This window comes from Ostrea edulis, chromosome 3 (genome assembly GCF_947568905.1).
Source record: "Ostrea edulis chromosome 3, xbOstEdul1.1, whole genome shotgun sequence".
Classification (NCBI taxonomy): domain Eukaryota; kingdom Metazoa; phylum Mollusca; class Bivalvia; order Ostreida; family Ostreidae; genus Ostrea; species Ostrea edulis.
The window spans coordinates 75,619,909-75,639,412 of record NC_079166.1 but is presented as its reverse complement, the minus strand read 5'-3'; the positions used below and the strand labels follow the sequence as shown (position 1 = coordinate 75,639,412).

General features: G+C 34.5%; 1 protein-coding gene across 1 annotated transcript in view; it reads right to left on the bottom strand.

The window, feature by feature from the left end:
• Positions 1-17,950, bottom strand: part of LOC125676227 (uncharacterized) — a 102,286-nt gene extending 84,336 nt beyond the window's left edge. The window contains exons 1-7 of the mRNA XM_056161018.1: positions 17,902-17,950; positions 16,950-17,144; positions 15,508-15,615; positions 12,338-12,404; positions 11,945-12,186; positions 11,289-11,357; positions 7,772-7,822 (exon numbers count right to left, since the gene is read on the bottom strand). Coding sequence (XP_056016993.1) covers positions 7,772-7,822; positions 11,289-11,357; positions 11,945-12,186; positions 12,338-12,404; positions 15,508-15,615; positions 16,950-17,144; positions 17,902-17,950 — 781 coding nt within the window. The remainder of the gene's footprint in view (positions 1-7,771; positions 7,823-11,288; positions 11,358-11,944; positions 12,187-12,337; positions 12,405-15,507; positions 15,616-16,949; positions 17,145-17,901) is intronic.
• Between the last annotated feature and the right edge of the window lie 1,554 nt (positions 17,951-19,504).

Sequence of the window (19,504 nt, the reverse complement as noted above, 5' to 3'; positions counted from 1 at the left end):
TGGACGTTTGTCACTGTTAAATTCGTTACGAACAACTTCCTTGTTGATCGTCGATATTAACATCTTTCTCAATTGGACCATTACGGTCCCTATCTCATTTTGTGTTGGATTACACTTCTCATTATAAACGATAAGCGTTGTGTTGTATTTAATTATGCAACGAAAAGTTGGACATATTTGCTATTTTCTTACTTTTCTTAATTTGATATACTTTGTATTCAAAGGACCTTTATTGAATACTTATACCGCATGCATGTTTTATTGAGCACTATGTGTGTTAAATTTTGTTTTCATCATTAAGGATTGCCTACGGTGGTGTGTCATGGATGTATGTTTGGACGGATGAAAGGTGAAGATAACAAACAGTGATTAATCCCATAACTCCTACAAGCAATACAGTGGATGAATTGCAAGATGAGCCCACGGTGACCTACTTTTGAGTCACGACATACATTTACATTTCCAGCTAACGTTTTAATGAAAGTACATATGAAATGTTTGATCTGGCGACAGAGACTGCTACCCATCGTTGTTTGAATGTTTGTTTTACATCCCACCCAAGACCTATGCTGAGGGTTATAACAGTGATGGTTCTATAACGTACCAATGTCTGCCGCGACACGGACACTCCTTTTTTAACCATTTTACGGTGGGTATATAGTATAGAATAGTACATATTACAAACAACGGCGACAAAGGTTAATGAAAAATGGCATGAAATGTATTAGAGGTACACGGAATATCAAGTGTTTTACAAACTGTCTGTCGTGTTTTATAGGATTGTAGAATAACGAAATACTTAAACCTCTGGCCTTGAAATTTGTTTTTGTATATTTCTTTTGAAATCATTCTGGAAACCTCAGAAAAATATTGTGAGAAATGTGTCTTTTGTTCCTAAGTTTTAACCTATAAGTTTTTGTTGACCACACCCTGTTCTATCCACATGCACAACTAATTTTAAAGTGATGGTTTTACATTTTCATTTGACACCAAAACGTATCTTTTTTTAAAACAATTTTCGATAATGCATGAGGTCATGAACTGTGTTGTTTTACGTCAGCATACTTCATGAATCACCGTGGGTCGTCGTGAAAAAATATGCTGGCGTGAAGTGTTCGCAGTTCATGTCCTCATGTCCTCATGTATTATCAAAATGATTTTTTTTTCTATTTACATTCTACATTCATTTGCTTCGGCCTTTAAAATAGACCTAGATGTACCTATATCTATCAATATTCATACGCACATTGTTCACGGCTGCATAACATTTCTATTGGACTTGCTATCATTACAGTTGGTAAAGATGTTGAAGGCAAAATATTGGAAATGTAAATATTCTCTTTTAACAACGGGAAATGAATTTATGTTTTTAATAAAATAGGTTCGATGTCATTGTTGCAATGTTGAGATATTCAATGGAAGAAATTCAAAAGTTGTTATCTGTTTCAATGACAAAATTCCGACATTAATTTTAGTTCCACTTAGTGAGGTTCGTCTATCAAAAAATTATATACACGTAGCATTTATCATTAATTAATGAAACTGCTAAATACGCTCGTATCTCTCAAACAATAAATATCTACTTCACAACTGTTTTGAAAAAAAACCACGAATTGCTGAGTAATCATATACTGGGTTTTCACTGTATAATTAAAAATCAACACATTTTACTCATTTCTTGAACATCATCGTAAAATGAATAATTCCCTGCAAAATCTCCGTCACATTGATAAAATTATACACACAGATCGGATCACCTCCTATGGTACGCCGTTTTCATATTTATTACTCTCTAAAAATATCATCAATGTTATAAGATATCTTTAAAATTTTATAAGATGACTTAAAAATTTATGAGATTCTTATGTCCTTTCATCACTATTCGTTATCTACTCCTTTCATCCTTTATAACATTTCCTATAAAAATATGAGATATATTATTTTCCTTATAAGATATATCATTGAACATAGGATATAACTTATAGAGTATATAATTTATCTCATAAACTTTATAAGATATAATATAATATATATTGTAACCTATATTTTATGATATATCTCATAAACTGTAAGATATGACGAGTTGAATATACAAGATAACTGATCAAGGTGAAATTTGTTATATAGTTCATACTTTATCAAGTATCATTTGAGTTTACTTTTGTAAGATATCTAACAAAACATATTAAATACTTTGTTTATTTTATAAGACGCCTCATATAGTTGACGAGACATCTTATAAATATTCATTATCTTATAAAATATCTTATAAATTTGGTGAGATATCTTACAAAAGATAAAATATATGTTATATGCTTTACATGATATCTTCTAAAAAGAAATTTATAAGATATCTTCATTTTTTTTAATAAGATATCCAATAGACTTTATAACGTATAGTACATAATATACAATATATTGCGTAAAGTTTAGGAATGTCGTATATAGTTTATAACATACCATATACATCTTTTGAGATAACATACAAACTGTACCTTACACAAGATATCTTATAAAATTGATATTGATCAGATATCTTATGAAAGATAGAAGATATCTCATAAATCATACAATATAGCTTTATAGAGGAATATTATAAATAAGCGTGTCATACATCTCATTATTTTCTGTCGCATTGCCAGATAGAATTAAGTGTATTAATACTCCTGACATTGAGAAGTCTCCAGAAATATTCCGAAGAAGTGAGAAGCAAAATGAATCCAGTTAGAAATATCTAAAAATGTGAACCATCCAGCGTATCATGTGATGAATTAGAATATTACATTAACCAAAATCAGATGCTTCTTAAATGATACAAGTTACATTCACATCAAAAGTTAAAACAGAAACGTGCAAAATAAGCATATTTGAAGACTATCTGGATTGCACCAAAACTCAAGTTGGTTTTGAGCTTTTGTTTAAAGATCTTATCAATCGTTGAATGAATGTAAGGATATCATTAATGTAACAACAGAGTAAACAAGAGGTCAGTGGGCCAAATCGCTCACCTGAGTCACATTGCCTAATATTTAAAGAATTATCTCTATATATTCGCGTGTAAGACTTTGATCCCTAACGTGTCCCCAACTTACCCCCGGGGGCCATGATTCTACAAACTTAAATCTGCACTATGTCTGACAGCTTTCATATAAATGTAAACTTTCCTGGCTCAGTAGTTTTTGAAAGAAGATTTTTAAAGACTTCCTCAAACATTTGTATCTAAATGTTGATCCCCTAGTGTGGCCCCATCCTAGACCCTGGGACTATGATATTTATAGATTTGAATATGCACTACATCATGAATCTATCATATAGATATAAACTTGTCTGGCAGAGTGGTTCTTAAGGAAAAGTTTTAAAGATTTCCCTAATATACATGTATATGTATGTAAAACTTTGATTCCCTTTATTAGTGGTCCAACCCTACCCCCTGGGGGCCATGCTTTGAACAAACTTGTATCTGCTTTTGTCAGTAAGCTGTTATGTGAATATAAACTTTTCTGGTCGAGTGGTTCTTGAGAAATTTTTTGAAGATTTTCCAGATATTTTTATATGCAAAATTTTGATTCCTTATTATGGCTCAATCTTTCCGCGGAGGTTATGATTTTAACAAACTTGAATCTGCACTATGTCAGGAAGCTTTCAAATAAATTTGTACTTTTCTGACTCAGTGGTTCTTGATACGATTTTTTAAAAACAGTTTCACTATATGTGCATGTAAATCCATTATCCCCTATTGCGGCCCAACCCTAACCCCAGGGACCATGATTTTAATCTGCACTATGTAAGGAAGCTGTCAAATGAGTTTCAACTCTTTTGACTCAGTGGTTCTTAAATAACCTCACCCTATTTCTGCATTTTTGTGATTATCTTTTCTTTGAAAGGGACATGAACCCTCATTTGAATAAACTTGAAAGCACTTTCTCCAAGGATACTTTTTGCCAAGTGTAGTTGAAATTGGCTCAGTCGTTCTAGAGAAGAAGTAAAAAATATGAAAAGTTTACCGACAGTCGACGAACAACAGCTCATTAGAAAAGCTCCGTTGGGTAGATGACCTAAAGAGTGTCATGTCACAATTTTGTCCTTATATGATGCAGGGGAAATTCGAATTAGATTATCCAAAAGTATATCTGGTATGTTCTGAACTTACTGACGAGCGAGACTTTTTCTCTAGTATACCAGGGAAAAGGACAAAGCCTGTTAGGAGCACCTTTTTTGCTTATCTTACGTTATACTGTATTTGAAGAATTCAACTATACAATGTACTAATTTTAGATTTATGTTTTTTTCAATATGTTTGTATGGGTATGTTAAACGTATTGAATTATCTCAATGAGGGAGTCAGTTAAAGTGTCAGTAAGTATAAATATGATGTGTGGAATATTGTTTTGCAAAGTTTAGCGGTGTTGATGCAGTTTGATTAAAATGTATGTGTGACAGACATAACAAAAGAACATGGTAGTAGATTAATTAGGAATTGAATCCATGTACCAAAAGATGAGCACTGTCCCCCTTCCATACACCCATATATATGATTTTAGAAATCAAAGCCTTGGGAAAACCTTTTCAGGTAATGTTCCCAATGACGTATCCAAATTCTCCCTCCCTACAGTTTAAGATATTGGAGATCGAGCTATTTTAGGGGGTATCAATAAATCTAGACAAGTCAACTTTAATTCTTCTCAAATACACCAACCCCTTCCCTTGAGAGACGATGTTACGTGCCTAGATTGGGAGACGATCAAGTAGCAGTGGTGTGGCGACTTCATTGATCAGGAAGGATGGTGAATACATCATAACAATTTATGTTCTTGTAATTTTATGTGAAATGGGAAACACTTGTTTTTATATGGTTACAACAGGGTTAACGTTGCAAGCTACTTTGGTGAATGTTGCTTTCAATGTTGCATTACAGACAAAGTAATTTGGGCCATAACTACGTTATAATTTTATTATATATGGGGTCATAGTTTCATAGTTGTTGCATGCTATTTATAGATAGTATCTTATGTACATGTACATCAGATACCACGTCCTATATACCTTAGTCCTTTTACCGAGTTTTACATTGGCAAATATTAGGAATTATGAAATGAATTTCTATTGACAATCTATATGGCAAACATACAAAGTGCTACCATTAAATACATAGATTCGAAATTATGCATGGATTTAATCATGAGTGACAACACCTTACTACAGAAAAATTAAACTTCGATTTTTCTTCTGTGTTTTTAGAACAGTGATTCTGGAGGTTGTAATGAATATAAACTTTAAAATATATTCCCCTTTTTCTTATCAGTTTTTCAGTTTTACTTATAGTGGGAGTTTGTGAATATTCTTTTATCCCTATAATTGAGGTTCCGCGTCGTGAGTCCAAATCTGTATTGATAAACCTTTCAAGTCCATGTGACATTTCTAAAAAATCACAATCCGTATACATGTGTTCGTTAACCTATACAAGAGGCTCATGGGCCACATCGCTCACCTGAGTTACCTTGACCCATATCTGAAGGCTTTCCATAAACATTTGCATGTAAAACCTTAGTCCGTATTGTGGCCTCAACCTACCCCTGGACGCCATGATTTTTACAAACTTGAATCTGCACTCTGTCAGGAAGCTTTCTTGTAAATCTCAGCTCCTCTGGCTCATTGGTTCTTGAGAAGATAATTTTTAAAGATTTTCTTTATGTAGTATCATGTAAAACTTCCATCCCCTATTGTGGCCCCGACCCACCCTCGGGGGCCTTGATTTGAACAAACTTGAATCTGCACTATGTCAGGAAGCTTTTATGTAATTCTTAGCTCTTCTGGCTAATTGGCTCTTGAGAAGACTTTTTTAAAGATTTTCCCTATATATGTCTATGTAAAATTTTGATCCCCTTTTGTGGCCCCATTCTATCCCCGGGGACCATGGTTTGAACAAATTTGAATCTGCACTATGTCATGAAGCTTTCATATAAATTTCAGCTCTTCTGCTTCATTGGTTCTTGAGAAGAATATTTTTAAAGATTTTCCCTATATATTTCTATGTAAAAATTTGATCTCCTATTGTAGCCCCAATCTACACTTGGGGGCCAGGATCTGAACAAACTTAAATCTGCACTATGTCAGAAAGCTGCCATATAAATTTTAGCTCTTCTGAATCATTGGTTCTTGAGAAGAAGATTTTTAAAGATTTCCCCTATATATTTCATTATAAAAGTTTAATCCCCAATTGTGGCTCAATCTACCCCCAGGGGCCATAATTTGAACAAACTTAAATCTGCACTATGTCAGGAAGCGTGCATAAAAAATTCAGCTCCTCTGGCCCAGTAGTTCTTGAGAAGAAGATTTTTAAATAGCTCCACCCTATGTTTGCATTTTTGTTACTACATGTATATCCCCTTTGAAGAGGGAATGGCCCTTCATTTGAAAAAAAACTTTAAACCCTTTACCAAAGGATGCTTTTGACCAAGTTTGGTTAAAATTGGCCCAGTGGTTTTTGAGAAGATGAAAATGTGAAAAAGAAGAGGTACTGTGAGCAATGCTCACTAAGAATAACCCCCGCTTACCCCAATCTCCCAAAGGATGTTGGTGATAGGTATAAACTACCTCTTTTCTGAGTGTAAAAAAGAAATGGCATGACAAACCCAACCATATTGCTACTTCGATGTCCAGTGCGCGTGACCTTTGACCTGCTGACCCCAAAATCGATAGGGAACATCTTCATCCCATGGGTAGTTCATATATATGATATGGTGACGGTAGGTGGAAAGGATAATGATTTAGAGCCCGGAAACCATTGCGTCTACAGACAGACGGACGGACAGACGGACAACCCGATTCCAGTATACCCCCCCCCCCCCCACAACTTGTTGCGGGGGTATAATTACGATGCCAACGACGCCGACAGACAACAGACATATTTTGATCAGAAAAGCTCACTTGAGCCTTCAGTTCAGGTGAGCTAAAAAGCTATCATTCGATGTGCATCCGTTATCTTAAAACATGCCATTTTATTACAATTCCCATCTCACAAGTCCCATGATTAATTGCTAATGAAACTGTATTTATAAGTATTCTGGAAAATGCAGTGGTTGGGAAGAAAACTTAGTTCTTTTGGTTAACATCCAATTATGTACTTGGTTCTAGTGATGTCTCTAGTTGACACACAATTACAACATTTCAAACAATAATGCAGCGTATCTGACATGATCACAAGAATTTATGAATTGCCGAGTGATTACAATGAATTCAGTGCATAAGCAACGGAAAATCATACACATAAATTTCACGGAGTTCAAATTATCCAAACACAGCATCGTCTGAACATGGGATAATATCAATGACATGTATCTCATTCCTCTAAAACATGCAAGTAACGTTTCTTATTTTGATAGTGGTGTCAAAAACAAAATCTTTTTTAGATGAATATAAAACTTATCAAGATATGTACTTCAGACATTTTTAATGCACTCGATGTCACGAAATGTTCATGTAAATTACAACTTTTCTGGCACAGTGCTTCTTGATTTTTTCTTTTACATGACCTTAGCTATTCTTTAATCCAATTAACCCGCTGATAATTTGTTTTATGCCTGATTAGTATTGTTCCAGTGTTTGTAGAAAAGAAAAATGGAAATTCCAAAACTTAACGACGACAGCATATGACGGACACATTTGATTAGAAAAGCTGACTTGAGTCTTTGGTTCGGGTGCCTAAAATCCACGAAAATCATTTTAAAAATTAGAATATGACAGTAGAACATTATTTGAATGTATATCTTACCTGATAAATGTTTTCCCCACATACGGTAATTCCTTAATTGAGGTGCTATTCCTAAAATGAATTAATAAAATACATTTATAAGTACATGCACCAATTAGTAAGAATATTCCGGCTGTAGAATGGTTTGATAATGTATTGAATATTGGATATACGGGGAATAATCCAATACATTTCCAATACATTGTAAATGGCTTGAACTTTATTAGTTTTGTGAATGTACGATATTTTATCAGATACATAGCTAACTCACAATTGGTCGATGGATGTCTGTCACTGTTAAATTCGTTACGAACAACTTCCTTGTTGATCGTCGATATTAACATCTTTCTCAATTGGACCATTACGGTCCCTATTTCGTTTTGTGTTGGATTTCACTTCTTATTATAAACGATAAGCGTCATGTTGTATTTAATTTTGCAACCAAAAGTTGGACATATTTGCTTTTTTCTTACTTTTCTTAATTTGATAATTTGTATTCAAAGGACCTTTATTGAATAATTATACCGCATGCATGTTTTATTGAGCACTATGTGTGTTAAATTGTGTCTTCGTCATTAAGGATTGCCTACGGTGGTGGGTCATGGATGTATATTTGGAGGAATGACAGGTGAAGGTAACAAACAGTGATTAATCCCATAAGTCCTACAAACAATACAGTGGATGAATTGCAAGATGAGCCCATGGTGACCTACTTTTGAGTCACACACACATATCCATTTCAGGCAAACGTTTTAATAAAAGTACATATGAAATGTTTAATCCAGCGACAGATAATGCTACCCACCGTTGTTTGAATGATTGTTTGTTTTACATCCCGTCGAAGATTTGTCAATCATATTTAGATCTCGCCAGCTCTAGGCAATCTAATAAGAATTAGATCCCAGGACCCGCTCATCTACTATCGCTACAAATATGATCTAATTTTAATTTGATTGCAGCTGTACGTAAAGTACCACAAATTTAGACCCATGCTGAGAGACATAACGGTGATGGTTCTATAACGTGCCAATGCCTGCCGCGATACGGACACCCCTTTTTACCATTTTACGGCGGGTATATAGTATAGAATAGTATAGATTACAAACAACAACGGCGACAATGGTTAATGAAAATTGGCATGAGAAGTATTAGAGGTACACGGAATATCAAGTGTTTTACAGACTGTCTGTCGTGTTTTATAGGATTGTAGAATAACGTAATACTTAAACCTCTGGCCTTGAAATTTGTTTTTGTATATTTCTTTTGAAATCATTTTGGAAACCTCACAAAAATATTGTGAGAAATGTGTCCTTTGTTCCCTAGTTTTAACCTATAAGTTTTTGTTGACCCCACCCTGTTCTATCCACATGTACAACTAATTTTGAAGTAATGGTATTACATTTTCATTTAACACCAAAACGTATTTTTTTAAAAATAATTTTTGAAAATACATAAGGTCATGAACTGTGTCGTTTTACGTCAGCATACTTCATGAATCACCGTGGGTCGTCGTGAAAAGAATATGTTGCTGTGAGGTGTCCGCAGTTCATGTCCTCATATATTATCAAAATGACATTCTTTTTTATATTTACATTCTACATTCATTTGCTTCGGCCTTTAAAATAGACCTAGATGTACTATATCTATCAATATTCATACCCACATTGTTCACGGCTGCATAACATTTCTATTGGACTTGCTATCATTACAGTTGGTAAAGATATTGAAGGCAAAATATTGGAAATGTAAATATTCTCTTTTAACATCGGGAAATGAATTTATGTTTTTAATAAAATAGGTTCGATGTCACTATTGCAATGTTGAGATATTCAATGGAAGAAATTCAAAAGTTGTTATCTGTTTCAATGACAAAATTCCGACATTAATTTTAGTTCCACTAAGTGAGGTTCGTCTTTCACAAAACTATATACATGTAGCATTTATCATTAATTAATGAAACTGCTAAATACACAGGTATCTATCTCTAAAACAATAAGTATCTACTTCATAACTATTTTGAAAAAAAAAACCACGAATTGCTGAGTAATCATATACTGGTTTTCACTGTATAAATAAAAATCAACACATTATACTTATCTCTTGAACATCATCGTAAAATGAATAATTCCCTACAAAATCTCCGTCACATTGATAAAATTATACACACAGATCGGGTCACCTCCTATGGTACGCCGTTTTCATATTTATTACTCCCTAAAAATATCATCAATGTTATAAGATATCTTTAAAAATTTATAAGGTGACTTAAAAAATTTGAGATTTCTTATGTCCTGTCATCACTATTCGTTATCTTCACCTTTCATCCTTTATAAGATTTCTTAGAAAAATATGAGATATATTATATTCCTTACAAGATATCTCATTGAACATAGGATATATCTGATAGAGAATATATCTCATAAACTTTATAAGATATAATACAATATATCTTCTAACCTTCATAAAAAAAGCGTATAAGATATCTCAAATATTTCATGATATATCTCATAAACTGTAAAGAGCTACTCTTCCAGACAAGTTTATATCTATATGATAGATTCCTAACGTAGTACATATTTAAATTTATAAACATCATGGTTCCGGGGGCTAGGATGGGAACACACTAGGGGATCAACGTTTTACATACAAATGTGTAGGGAAATCTTTTAAAAATCTACTTTCAAAAACTACTGAGCCAGGGAAGTTTACATTTATATGAAAGCTGTCAGACATAGTGCAGATTCAAGTTTGTAGAATCATGGCCCCCGGGGGTAAGTTGGGGACACATTAGAGATCAGAATCTTACACGCGAATATATAGAGATAATTCTTTAAATATTGGTCAATGTGACTCAGGTGAGCGATTTGGCCCACGGACCCCTTGTTTATCCTGTTGATACATTAATGATATCCTTGCATTCATTCAACGATTGATAAGATCTTTAAACAAAAGCTCAAAACCAACTTCAGCTTTGGTGCAATCCAGATAGTCTTCAAATATGCTTATTTTGCACGTTTCTGTTTTAACTTTTGATATGAATGTAACTTGTATCATTTAAGAAGCATCTGCATTTGGTTAATGTGATATTCTAATTCATCACATGATACGCGGGATGGTTCACATTTTTAGATATTTCTAACTGGATTCATTTTGCTTCTCACTTCTTCGGAATATTTCTGGAGATTACGCAATGTCAGGAGTATTAATACACTTAATTCTATCTGGCATGCGACAGAAAATAATGAGATGTATGACACGCTTATTTATAATATTCCTCTATAAAGCTATATTGTATGATTTATGAGATATATTCTATCTTCCATAAGATATCTGATCAAATTGTGCCTGGATTTAATCATGGGTGACAACACGTTAGTATAGAAAAAAATGGATTTCGCTTTTTCTTCTGAAATATTTTGTGGTTTTAGAACTTTGTTTTTGGAGGTAGTAATCAATATCAATTTTTCAATATGGTCCTCTTTTTCTTATTAGTTATCAGTTTTACTTACTGGAAGTTTGTAAATATATTATTTTATACCTATCGGTGAAGTGCTGCGTCGTATGTCCGTATCTGCATTGATAAACCTTTCAAGTTCATTTGAAATTTCTGAAAAAGAAATTTTGAAAACATCATAATCTGAATACATGTAGTCGTTAACATTTAAGAGATATCGCTCGATGTGTATCCGTTATCTTAAAGCATGTAATTCTACTTCAATTACCGTATCACAAGTCTCAGGATCAATTGCTAATGATGCTGTATTTATAAGTATTCTGGAAAATACAGTGCTTTTTTGTCAGAAAACTTGGTTCTTTTGGTTAGCATCCAATTACTTAGTTCTAGTGATGTCTCTAGTTGGCACCCACTTACACTATTTCAAACAATAATGCAGTGTAACTGATGTAATGAAAAGAACTTCTGAATTGCCGAGTGATTACAATGAATTCAGTGGATAAGCAACCGAAAATAATACACAACAATTTCTATCAAGGAGTTCAAATTATCCAAACACAGCATCATCTGAACATGAAATAATATCAATGGCATGTATTTCATTCCTGTAAAACATGCAAGTAATGTTTCTTGTTTTGATAGTGGTGTCAAGAACGAAATCATTGGATGAATATACACCTTATCAAGACATGTACTTCAGACAATTTTGTTGTAATTTGTAGATGAATAAGGCTTTGTACCTTCTTCGCTTTGTCCATCTTTTCTAGCTCTGTTCCTTTGCCTCAAACGGACTATCCAAAATAGAAAGATTGCAAGAACAAGAACGAGGACTCCAGCAAAACTGCCTGTTAGTATTGTCTTCAGGACATTGTCATCAGACTGAATGGCTGTGTTCATGGTAGAATTAAAGGTTGTGTCTGTGATATTCGATAGATTTCTGGGTGTTGAAGTGAACGTCTCATTCGAGAAAGTCGTTGTCTCCCTGTTTTATGTAGTGAAAGCAATATTTTAATTTCATATAACAAGAACATAACAGGATTCTTTTCTATTTAAAACAGAAACGATAGACTTATCTTTATAATATGTTTGTTGATTTAACCTCTTTCTGTTTCTTACCATCTTTCTTAACTTACATATTTGGACAGGTTGGATCTTCATAATAGCATCGATCTTGGGTATTAATTTGATGACAGGCTGGATCTGAAAAAGAGAAAAGGTAGCCTGAAATATTTACACTCTGCGTGATATCTGTAAATCCACAACACATAAAGATCGCATATGGAATTTTACAAAGAGTGCAACCGCATGTTCAGAATAAAATGTAAATGCAAGGATTTTATTGTCAAACATATCTAACTCTGTGTTGTTTTTTTAAAGCATTAAACCTACCATTGAAACATATAACTTACTTTCTATGCTTGATATGTAATGTATTTACCATACTTAGAGGGGTAGAAAAGTTCATTTTGCTGATTTTGTTTCTTCATCTAAAATCATCTTATTTCCTTCTAATATTATTTTTAAAAAGATAAATTAATGAAATTTATCAACTTTGAAATGATCCACTGTGCGTCAAAATTTACATTAGGTGCCAACTTATATAACAGATTGATTTTTTTTTCCAACAAGCAAAAATTGAGGGATGTAGGAATATTATAATTGTTTTAAATTTGGAAATAAGTGCAGATAAATACATGGAATTGTTATTAATTACAAAAGTGACGTGTTTAGTCAAATGGACTCATTTCAATTATTTAAATAAAACGACCTTTACTATCCCTTTAACAATGGCTACCTTGTATTTTCTGATCTTTTGTATCTAATTAAAATTTACAATGACTTTTCATACAAATGTGATTTATTTACAATAGTTAACAATACATCATTATATTTCTCTATAAACATATTCTATTGATTATAATTTAATTTTTTTTTTTACTTACGCTGTGATAAAACATAACATAATTAATGGAATCATGTATTAAATTTTGATTTTACAACATGCATGTATGTAAAACTTGTACGTGACCAATTTTGATGTATCAGATACACATAGCGACACATAATGTCTCTTCAGTGATGCTCAAGCAGAAATTTTGGAAATTCGAAATAACAATAAACTTGTGAGAGCTAAAAGGACAAGATGCCCATGGGCCACATCGCTCACCTGAGACACCTTGGCCCATATCTGAAGACTTTCCATATATATTTCCATGTAAAACCTTAGTCCCTATTATGGCCCAAACTACCCTTTGCAAACTTGAATCTACACTGTCAGAAAGCTTTCATGTATATGTCAACTTCTTTGGCCCAATGATTCTTGAGAAGAAGACTTTTAAAGCTTTCTCCTATATTTGTATGTAAAACTTTGACCCCCCCCCCCCCCCCCCCCCCCCACCACCTCACTTGTGGCCCCATCCTACCCCTCGGGAGCCATGATTTCAACAAACTTGAATCTGCACTATGTCAGAAAGTTTTCTTGTAAATATCAGCTTTTCTGACTCAGTGGTTATTGAGAAAAAGATTTTAACTGTATATTTGTATGTAAAACTTTGATCCCCCGTGTGGCCCCATCCTACCCCCGGGGGCTATGATTTGAACAAACGTGAATCTGCATTATGTCAGAAAGCTTTCATGTAAATTTCAGCTTTTCTGGCTTAGTAGTTCTTGAGAAGAAGATTTTTAAAGTTTTTCCCTAAATATTTGTATGTAGGGGATACTTACTCCTCCTAGGCACCTGATCCCACCTCTGGTGTGTCCAGGGGTTCGTGTTTGCCCAACTATCTAATTTGTATTGCTTGTAGGAGTTATGAGATTGATCACTGTTCGTTATCTTCACCTTGCATGTAAAACTTTGATCCCCCCCTTCTGGCACCATCCTATCCCCGGGGGCCATGATTTGAACAAACTTGAATCTGTATTATGTCAGGAAGTTTACATCTAAATATCAGCTTTCCTGGCTCAGTGGTTCTTGAGAAGAAGATTTTAAAAGATTTTTCGTATATATTTGTATGTAAAATTTTGATCCCCTATTGTGGCACCATCCAACCCCTGGGGTCCATGATTTGAACAAACTTGAAACTGCATTATGTCAGGATGCTTTCATCTAAATCTCAGCTTTTCTGGCTCAGTGGATCTTGAGAAGAAGATTTTTAAAGATTTTTCCTATATATTTGTATGTAAAACTTTGATCCCCTATTGTGGCCCCATCCAACCCCCGGGGCCCATGATTTGAACAAACTTGAATCTGCATTATGTCAGGAAGCTTCCATGTAAATCTCAGCTTTTCTAAATTAGTGGTTCTTGAGGAGAAGATTTTTTAAAGTTTTTCCCTATATATTTGTATGTAAAACTTTTATCCCCTAGTGTGGCCCAATCCTAGCCCCGGGGGCCATGATTTGAACAAACTTGAATTTGCACTATGTCAGAAAGTTTTCATGTTAAAATCAGCTTTTCTGGCTCAGTGGTTCTTGAGAGGAAGATTTTTAAAGATTTTTCCTATATATTCGTTTGTAAAACTTTGATCCCCTATTGTGGCCCCATCCAATCCCATGGGCCCATGATTTGAACAAACTTGAATCTGCATTATGTCAGGAAGCTTCCATGTAAATCTCAGCTTTTCTAAATTAGTGGTTCTTGAGAAGAAGGTTTTTAAAGATTTTTCCTATATATTTGTATAAAAAAATTTGATCCCCTATTGTGGCTCCATCCTACTCCCGGGGGCCATGATTTGAACAAACTTGAATTTGCATTATGTCAGAAAGCTTTCATGTTAAAATCAGCTTTTCTGGCTCAGTGGTTCTTGAGAAGAACATTTTTAAAGTTTTTCCCTATATATTTGTATGTAAAACTTTGATCACCTATTGTGGCACCATCCTACCCCCGGGGGCCATGATTTGAACAAACTTGAATTTGCACTATGTCAGGAAGCTTTCAGGTTAATTTCAGCTCTTCTGGCCTAGTGGTTCTTGAGAAGATTTTTAAATGACCCCACCCTATTTTTGCATTTTTGTGATTATCTCCCCTTTGACAGGGACATGGCCCTTCATTTGAACAAACTTGAAAGGCCTTCACCCAAGGATGCTTTTGGCCATGCTTGGTTGAAATTGGCGCAGTGGTTCTGGAGAAGAAGTCGAAAATGTGAAAAGTTTAACAGACAGACGGACAGACAGACAGACAAACAGACGACGGACAAAAAGCGATCAGAAAAGCTCACTTGAGCTTTCAGCTCAGGTGAGCTATAAACTAGAGTGTCACTAGAATGTATGCATAACCATTATTTAAATCAATATAGTGTACTTACATTTATACAGATTAGCACTATTGAAGTAATCCGTTGTACAGCCCTTCTTAAAGTTGGTACAGCTAACTGCGTCATAACTTCCATCATTGTATACTTTCAAACAGGTGCCTGGTTGGAGAGCAAGTGGTTACAGTATCAATATCAATAAGTAAAGGAAGTGTCGGATACAAAATATCCGTACAGAACTGAGTATTACTTAACGTATCGATCACTAGGCCACCTGGGTTATCAGATGTATCAAAGATTTCCTGTTCTATAAATGTAAGTTCAATTCTAATATCCAGCAACAGTATAAAACAATATGTGTTTTTAAAACTTACATACCCCCGAAAGTGCCTATACTGATAAAAGACTTAATGATATATGTAACATTAACACGGTCTGACTAATGTGAACCCGTCCTAGAGTAAAACAAGATGTGTTTGTGAAATAAATGCCCCCGATAATGGCCAAGGTCACAATGAAGGATGAATATATTGCTACTAGTAGAAAGATCTTGTCACAAGAAATCCTCATGTGCAATATGAAAACTCTAATATTTACCATTTAGAAGTTATGACCAATGTCATTTTTTTAAAAGTAGGTCAAATGTAAAGGTCAAAAGGTTTAGTACCCACGGAAAGTTCTTGTCACAAGGAATATTCCTGTAAAATATCAAAGCTCTATCATTTACTTAAGTTATTAGCAAGGTTAAGTTTTCAAAAAGTAGGTCAAACTGCAAGGTCACCAGCCCTTACTGGTCAAAAGTTATTAGTAAGGTTAAAGTTTCAGACAGAATGACAGACAGGACAAAAACAATATACCCCCCCCCCCCCCCCCCCCCCCCCCGGATCTTCCATCTCGGGGGCATAAACAAATCAAAGTGTTGGTATACCCTTTTCTGCATTTCCTAAATATGCATTTACCTTTTATACCCTAATTGTAGTAAACTTAAAGAAGCCCTTTAAATGATAAGGACAATAATGACAATATTTTTATTCCACTTTAGAAGCGAGTTACTGTACATGGATTTACCTTTCCTTACAGTTGTCATGGTTGTGGAGAAAATGTTTGAACATTTGTCATTATTTGGCAGTTTTACTGACCCCTTTGGCCATACCCTAATAACAAAGCCTCTACCACTGAGGCCATGAAATTTACAAATTTAGTAAAGGGCTACATGCTGCTTTTGAATATCTATTTAGCTTGAATTTATAATCAATAGCATTTAGAATATGAATTGTATGTTTTATACATAAACACTGCATACTAAATTTTAACTAGGCCTGAAGTGTAAACCCTATCCTAGGAATCATGAAATATACATCGCTGGTAAAGGCATTCCTGCTCTACGTGCTCTACATCATTGTGCAGTAAGTTTTTCTTACACATCTACGGTTGTAAAGAATATGATTTTTTTAACATCAGACAAGGACAATTTGGCGATGTCTAAGGCATACTACCTGGATTTTGAAGTCCCACAGTGCCACTGTAGCAATATTCAACAATAGCCGTCCGTTGCGCATTCGGAGCACAGACATACTGACTGTTTCTATATTGATCCACACCACAGTTCAGTCTCCTAGCAGCTGCTCTCTGTTCCGTCTCATTTACAGGACAGGAGTCCACAATGTAGCCAAAGCCATGGTAGTTCATACCTGTTGATACCAGAGTAGAAAGAAGAAAGTGTCAAGACGGAACAAAAGTTAAAAATTGGAGAAAGTGTTAATGCATTGTACACACTAAGTCTTTGTATGATATTGTAAGAAATCTGAAAAATCAGCTGATGAGGATAGTATTTTGAAAGGATTCAAAAGTGATTGAATTTGAAAACTTAACTTTATTTTAAATAAAATACATTTAAGAAATGGTTTTTTCTCCTACTGTACAATTACCTTATCTGAATGTAAAGCAATGCAGAATATTGAAACTAAAACAAATTGGAGCTCTTCAGCAAAAGAAGTTACAAAAAATTTTCGTTTCAGGAACTCTTGTATACAAATTAGTGATGATTGACTACAATTCACTTCCGATGCAACAATAGCTGCTTGATTTAAAGATCACGTTTTTAGAATGTTGCAATCAAATAACTTAGTACCAAGACATGTGTTTTTATGTTTGGTAGCAGAATGCGACTCAACAATAAGTCACAGGATTGTGTATTTTATCCACCGCATGTAGATGTTTAATCGGTGTATTAGATTTTCTCGGGTTATTGCATATAACAATCAACCGTTAAGCAATGACAATGTAAATAATTACATTTGTTTTGTGCATTAATCTCCAAGATTGTAGCAACAGGGGATACTTACCGGCCGTCGATACTGCACGGAAATCATTATACTTACCGGTTGTTGTCACCCCACAAAAACCACTTAAAGACTGTTGTTATTCCACAAAGACCATTATACTTACCGGCTGTTGTTACTCCACAGAAAGCATTATACTTACCGGCTGTTGTCATTCCACAGAAATCATTATACTTACCGGCTGTTGTCACTACACAGAAACCGTTATACTTACCGGCTGTTGTTACTCCACATAAATCGTACAAACTATAATCTGTAATGTGTGGTGCCCGCTGCCCCACGGTCTCTGTATATCAAATATCCCATGATGCACTGACCTAAAAACGGACCACAAAATAACATTCAATATATTGTACTTTTGATGTCAGTGTGATACATACAAAACAACATTGAATATATTGTACTTTTGATATCAGTGTGATATACACATATATATAGAATAAAACACTGGCATATATAAGTTTTATTCCAAATGAGTGAGTTCACGTCCCCAACATTGATTATTACTTATATCGCACCTAGTAGTGAACACAGGCGCTCGGGTCAGGGATAATACAAATAAAGACTTTACATATAAAGCTATCGAGGAAATTCGAACCATGTCATTTCTAATATGATTACGGTGTGACCGTTGGGGCGAGCGCAGCATATCTGAATACATTTTCAAAAAAATTATATTGAAAGCAAGGGAAACTGATCTGGTTCACTGTCAATACGCTCTTCTCGCCAATGTAGGAACCAGTTTAGCGGGAAATGCAACGAGCGTGTTGTGACGTAGCCTGGTAGTTGTGACGTGACTGTTTACATTTCTTTAGACAATATTTTAAAAAGAAAAAGAAAGGGGGAAGAATATGATTGGCATCCTTTCCTTTCAAATAAGAAAGGTTTGTAATACTTCAAAGATTTTTTTTTTTTTTATTATTATTTGAACCATCCGCCATTTTGTACGAGGGACTTCTGGGATTGGCGTCAAAAAAAAATTCTTGTTAGAGATTGAGATTTAGCTCGGATTATTTCCCGCGCTCTAGTCATTAGAGCTCGCAGTACGAGCCAGCGCGGAGCGCTGGCTCGCTGCGCTCGCTATTATTTCCAACAACTTTTGACTCAGATGTTCAAAAATTCGCTTTACCAATCACGGACGTTTAACTACATCTGAACCGATATCGACCGTTCCGGATTGAAATGCCAGAGGATACCGAATGTGCACCAAGCAATATTAATGGTCATTTTCAAATATGAACAAGCCCTGCTCCCCCAGTTTGAAAAAAAAACGATGCTACGTGCCAGCTTGAGATGAAAAAATGAATATATTTAAGAATGTTGAGATAAGCATGCGTTAGTGTTTGTATCCAGTGTTTTAGTGGTTATTAATAGTGCAAAGTTTTCAGTTGGGTTGTTTAATATCAAGAGTTAGATGAACTCGAACGGAACAGATAGTTTACCTGTGTCCAGGTATTAGGAAATTGGAGGCATTTGCTGCTCTACCTGCAATATAACCCCCGCCTCCTAATGTTTTAATTTTTCTTATTGTAAAATGTCGAGTAACGATCGAAGTGATGAACGTGTACAAATGTTTATTATATATGCAATAAATAATAAGCTGTTGCACTAACACAGGCGAGCCATTTCCTATAAACGTGTTTCAGTTTTTAATTTAAAAATAATTTATGTTTGGTTGAACATAATTAATGTCACAACAGTGACAACGC